This window comes from Engystomops pustulosus, chromosome 8 (assembly GCF_040894005.1).
Source record: "Engystomops pustulosus chromosome 8, aEngPut4.maternal, whole genome shotgun sequence".
NCBI classification, from domain to species: Eukaryota; Metazoa; Chordata; class Amphibia; order Anura; family Leptodactylidae; genus Engystomops; species Engystomops pustulosus.
Genome location: NC_092418.1, coordinates 39810333 through 39816226, shown reverse-complemented (window position 1 = coordinate 39816226; position 5894 = coordinate 39810333). Strand labels below are relative to the sequence as shown.

Genomic DNA, 5894 nt, shown 5'->3' with positions numbered 1-5894 from the left:
TAGGATACAATGGTGGCAGTGGGAATCGTGTTTGGTATTAGTTGAGCATAGCATACTCCCCTGTCCCGTGCCCCAAACCTTCACATAAGACAAGCTATGAGGAGCTGCGCACCGATGATGTCTGGTTAGGAGGAGCAGTGAGGCTACTGGGGCGTTGAGTAGTCATGACATCTTGCCTCATGTCCGGCTACTCAACGCCCCAGTAGCCGCTTATCAAAAAATACACAATAGGGCCATAAAGATTTTATAACAAAAAATACTGCACGTGAGGATTAGCTCAAAAAAGTGCTTTCAACATGTACTATACATCCACCTACCACCTGTTCTACCTTTCTAGGTATATTCGTGGTGGTACCTTCCAAGTGTGGCTATCAATTTTAATTTAAGGTTACAGCACTCTATAGTTTTTGAATTGTAATTTACTTTGTTTTATCAACAGGGAGGGCTGCTCCACCCGCGGCACCACAGGCTGCACCACCACCAGCAAATGAGGCTGCACCCGGACCTCCATGTGCTTCGCCAGCCACTCCTCCTGCAGCCATATCACTTGGTGGGTCCAGTGGGGATGATGCTCCTGAAGTTGTGCCCGCTGAAGATAGGCCCATCACACTTGGCATATTTTCAAACTATATGGATAAAAGCCTTGAAGCGATGGGCCTAATTCAGCGGGAACTCCAAAGGCATGGCCGGATGATGGAGGAGGGGTTCCAGCTTATTAGTGGAGATTTAAGAGCTCTCATCAATATTCTGGGACTCCTCATCCACCAAGGAACTGTGGCTCAGGGGGGGAGTGTGAGTGTCCCTCCATTCTCCCCACCCCAGGTCCCCACTGGTGGGGATCCAGTGACACAGGCCAGCCCTGCCCCCAAATCCCAGATTCAGCTTCCAACTGATCAGGATTCGGGGTGCAGTTACGCACCATCGCTGGCAGGTGCACTGGATCCCTCTCCAGTGGGCTTGGGCCCTTCCCCTGAAGCCACGTTCCTACTTTTGGTCAAGGAGGAACTTAGATCCTCGGCTTCAAATCCACCGGGCACATCTGGGAGTTCTGTGGTGACGCGGCGGCAGGCAAAAAGGGGGAAGGGGCCTGTCCGTCGTTCATCACGTTCTTCCAAACCGTAATTTTGTTTTGGTTGTTTTTTTTTTATTAACTTTATTTATTTTGGTTAACTTGATTTTGATCAAAAATGACAAATAAATTTTTGATCTACTTTGTCTTCCTCTGAGCTGAAATTATTTTACTAAAGAATGAAAAGCATGGATCCATTTTGACATTGCATTTACTTTAATGCAATTCGAAATATACAGACATTAAGGTATCCAAAAAAAAAAAAAATGGGAACTGGCAAATCACTTTAAAAGTAAATCTCAGTGATTTGCCTGCGCCTTAGTTGTCCCGCTCTATTTGTGGGTTCAGCAGACACATCCCCCTGATGCTCTATATGCTCAGTTAAATCTGTTGCAAGGTCAATTTCTAGCCTGTTGGCTGTTGCAATGTTATGTAACATGCAACAGGCTATAATGACCTTGCACACAATGGGGGGTTTGTAGAGCATAGCCCCCCCTGAAAAATCCAGGCAGCGGAACCGACTCTTGAGAATTCCAAAGGTCCTCTCAATGGCACTTCTGGTTCTTCGATGTGCGTGGTTGAAGCTCCTCTCCTTAGGGGTGCTTGGCCGCAAATATGGTGTCATCAACCATGGCAATAATTTGTAGCCATTATCACCTAAAAACAGGACAAAGTAAAGCTAATTAGCTTAATTTCAAAAATGAGGCAGCATTCACACAAACATCTGCCTGCCGGGCGGCCGTGTGCTCCGTGTAATGGAGAGGAGGAGGGGTGACCGCTCTCCATAGCAATGCATGGGGGCTGCCCGTAACACAGGGAAACATAGGACATGTGTTAGCTTCCCCCACCCCACCCCCCCCCCCCATGTACGGTGTTGCATGTGTGCTGCACCATATTGCTCTGTGCGGCCATTGCCATCTATGGGGACATATGTATGGCCGTAAGTTTGCAGCTGTACATATGTCCCCCATACAGTAGTGTGAATGGAGCCTTAGTCCGAGCTTAGACTGACATTTTTGGATTATCCTCACAATATCCGTTTTTTCCTTGGAATCTGCTTGGTTTATCAGTGCCAATAATGCAAGTTATTTGCATTTGGGGATGTCTTCTTTTTCCACAATATTTTTAACAAAACATGATGGTAGTTAAAGGGGTTTTCCAACAAACGAAAGTTAAGCCGTATCCATGAGATAGTGCCTAACTTCATGATCAGTGCTGAGACCCCCACAGACTGCAAAAATGACTAATGGAGCAGACGGCCGTGCATGCCCATTCAGCTCCATTAATCTCTATGGAGCTGACAGAGATTGGTGAGCGCTGTGCTCGGCAAGATCACTCACCTCCATAGAGATTACTTGAGCAAAACAGTCATGTTCAGCCATCTGCTCCATTAGTCTGACTGAGCGGCGAGGGCTCCATTGGTTATGCAATCTGTGGGGGTCTCAGCACTGATCAGGGAGTTAGGTCCTATCCAGTGGATAGGGCTAAACTTTATTTTGTGGGAAAACCCCTTTAGATTGTGAGGTTTACAAGTTCAGTCACATGTCCATGGACAAAGTAGGTGTTTGTAACTGATACCCCTCAGTATGTATTTGTAAATTAGGCTTAACCCCACACTTTTTTTTCTCTCTCTCTTAACGCCGGTTTCGTCCAATTAATTTCATATGCTGAGAATGTGTTTTGTTTAAATTATTTTGCCTTTTTTTTTTTTTATTCATTTGTTTGTGTTAACATTTTAGTTTACATTGTGTAAACTTTTGAATTAAAAAGGCAAAAATGTAAACAATACTCTTCTCAGTTTCTGAAAACCATAATTAAAGACAGACCTTATGGAGCATGACCACATTTTAATTGTTTAGTAATTGAAAGAGCATTCACATTCACTTACCAAGCAGAAAGGCGTCCCTGTACAATTCACTCTGGAGCCGGCGATTGAGGCCACAGTGCTCAAAGATAAAGGAATCGTGTGTCGAGCCAGGGTACTTTGCGACCACATTCGTTATGAGGTTATTGTGGTCCACGGTGACCTGCACATTAATAGATCGAAACATTTTTCGATTGCGGTACCGATATTCATCGGCCGCAGGAGGCACCAACGCCACATGTGTGCAGTCGATTAGCCCGATCACGTTGGGCATCCCCGCTACTTGCACAAACTCCGCTTGCGTCCTCCGGATGGCATCAGCAGTTTTGGGGAAGGCGATGTACTGTGTACAGAGCTTAAACAGCTCATCCACTACCTCGTGGAAAAAACGGCTGAAGGTTGGTTGCGAAAAACCAAAACGCTCAGCAATGCAGTGCTGGAAGGACGCGTTAGCCATATAATAGATGGCCGAGACCATCTTGGTGAGTCCAGGCACTGCATGTGACCGTCCTGTTTTAGCCCCGATAGCTACTTCAAGCTTCTCATAGAGGCTTAGGATTGAAGCTCTATCCAGCCGAAACTGCTGATACACCTCCGCGTCCGTAAAATCTGCAAAGGACACACGAGGACGGAACACTCGAGGACGCCTCCTCTGCCTCCGTCTGCGCTGTCTAGCCATGATCCTGTCATTTTGAATGGCCACGTAGAGGATCGGAAGCATATCCATTGTCCTAGAATTAAGAATATGGAATATTATTTTTTTTTTGCTCATATTGGCAGATTGGTCAGATAAGGTATGTTACTTTGTGACTAATTTAAACTTACACTAAAAATTTGTTTAATCCCAATTTGTGGTAAATACTAAACACATTTTTAGTTTTTCCGGGGCCTCTCTAACAATTTGTATACATTTTTTTAATATTTGAATTTAAAAGTGTGACTTACCTTTGCAAATGCTTTTTTGACGAGTGTTTGTCTTCTTATTACCAACAATCTCCACTCCTGTTTTACAAATTGTATTGTTATTTTTTCCCAAATCAAGCCTTTTTTGAAATTTATATGTGAACATTTACTTACCTTTTTGCTAAATTTCAATGGATTTATTGTGCACAATCAACAGTCAACTTTTCCAATCTCCTTCAGAACCCTCGACTCCTAACTCTCTCCATTTTGTTTTTTTTTTGGAAACCATTTCATATTTTTTCCCTAAATTGTGTTGCACACACCTTTACCTTGTTGCCACAAGCATAATAGCAATCAGTTTACTCATGCGACACTTTTGTGTCGCGGTTTGAATAGTGTCGCAATTCTATTTTGTATTTGCGCGCTTAAATATGCGCGCCCCCGTTTGTGACGCACGCTATTTAAATTGTGGCGCACGGCTGGTTAGATTGTGTCGCGCGCTTCTGCCATTTTCCAGCTTCAATCCTTGGTTTAGTGGCGCATGCACGGCGGATTTTGGCGCGAAATATAGAAAATCTGACGCCAGCAGCAGCGTCATAAATAGAAGCCACACCTGCAACTACAGCAGATACCGTGCACAGCAGCCAGGGAACAATACTGAGAATTGTAAGTACCCAAAAACAACACAAAATACACCCAAAACAAGGCAAAAAAAGGGGAAAAAGCCCCAAAAGAGAGATAAGAAGGGTGGATATACAGGGCAATGTAAAGGACAGTGAAGAAACACAAGCTAATGGCACAGCACATGTTGCAGGGTGATCGCATCGTCAGAATTACATGAGCTTAACATCATAACTTCTAATCCCTTCACGTAGATCTATATTGTCGTGAACGAGGAGGGAACAACCTTTCGAAAAGCAAGATGGCCACATCCTCAGGTAAAGCGCTCAATACATTTTAGATAACTCCAAAAGAAACCTAGAAATGCAATGTTCACACAGAGTTTTCAATTATGGAGTTTTAAATTCAAAATCACAGTATTACCTAAAAGAAAATGTCAAAATGATTTTTACAGCAAAAAAGGTTGATATGTGTCATCACCAAAATATAAACATTTACATCAAAGTATATGGTCATGGGCGCATGCGTCACTAGCTACGCTTTGAAGTGCAGTGCTAGCGCAATGGGGGCGCACCCTGGGCTGGACACATTTGCAAATGCATTGAAAGGCATCTCCTGGTTAACCCCTTAAGGACGGAGGGTTTTTCGCCTCATTTCTCGCTCTCCAACTTCAAAAATCCCTAACTTTTTCATTTTTCCGTGTACAGACCTGTGTGAGGGCTTATTTTGTGCGTAACGAATTTTACTTTCCCGCAATGTTATTTATTTTAACATGCCGTGTACTGCGAAGCTGAAAAAAAATTCCAAATGTGGAAAAATTGAAAAAAAACCGCACGTGCGTCACGTTCTTGTGGGCTCAGTTTTTACGACTTTCACTCTTCCCTCCAAATAACATGCCTACTTTATTCTTTGGTTCGGTGCGATCGCGGTGATACCAAATTTATACAGGTTTTATTGTGTTTTAATACATTTTCAAAAATTAAACGAATGTGTACAAAAAAGAAAAAAATTTTTTTGCCATCTTCTGACGCTAATAACTTTTTCATACTTTGGCGCACGGAGATGTGTGAGGGGTCATTTTTTGCGAAATGAGGCGACGTTTTCATTGCTACCATTTTGAGGTCTGTGCGACATTTTGATCATTTTTTATTTCATTTTTTATGTTATGTAAAAAGGTGTAAAAGTCGCATTTCGGACATTTGGGCGCCATTTCCCGCCTCGGAGGTCACCGCCGGCCGTAACCGTTTTTATATTTTGATAGATCGGGCATTTTGGGACGCGGCGATACCTAATATGTTTGTGATTTTTACTGTTTGTTATGTTTTATATCCGTTCTAGGGAAAGGGGGGTGATTTGAACTTTTAATATTTTATTGATTTTTTTTATTTTTTAAACTTTTTTTTTTCTTTTTTTTTTCACTATCTTTTAGACCACCTA

General features: G+C 43.0%; 1 protein-coding gene across 1 annotated transcript; it reads right to left on the bottom strand.

Annotated features, from left to right (window-relative positions):
• Window positions 1–1355: 1355 nt before the first annotated feature.
• LOC140076139 (putative nuclease HARBI1) lies at window positions 1356–3660 on the bottom strand. The gene is made up of 2 exons (XM_072122646.1): window positions 2958–3660; window positions 1356–1726 (listed from the first exon to the last, which is right to left on the bottom strand). The coding sequence occupies exons 1-2, from the start codon at window positions 3658–3660 to the stop codon at window positions 1356–1358; spliced, it is 1074 nt and encodes a 357-aa protein (XP_071978747.1).
• Window positions 3661–5894: the final 2234 nt, after the last annotated feature.

Coding starts and splice junctions, on each gene's coding strand:
- LOC140076139 (XM_072122646.1), bottom strand. CDS start 3,660: ATGGATATGCTTCCGATCCTCTACGTGGCCATTCAAAATGACAGGATC. Junction 1,727..2,957: donor CAGGGACGCCTTTCTGCTTG/GTAAGTGAATGT, acceptor TCCTGTTTTTAG/GTGATAATGGCTACAAATTA.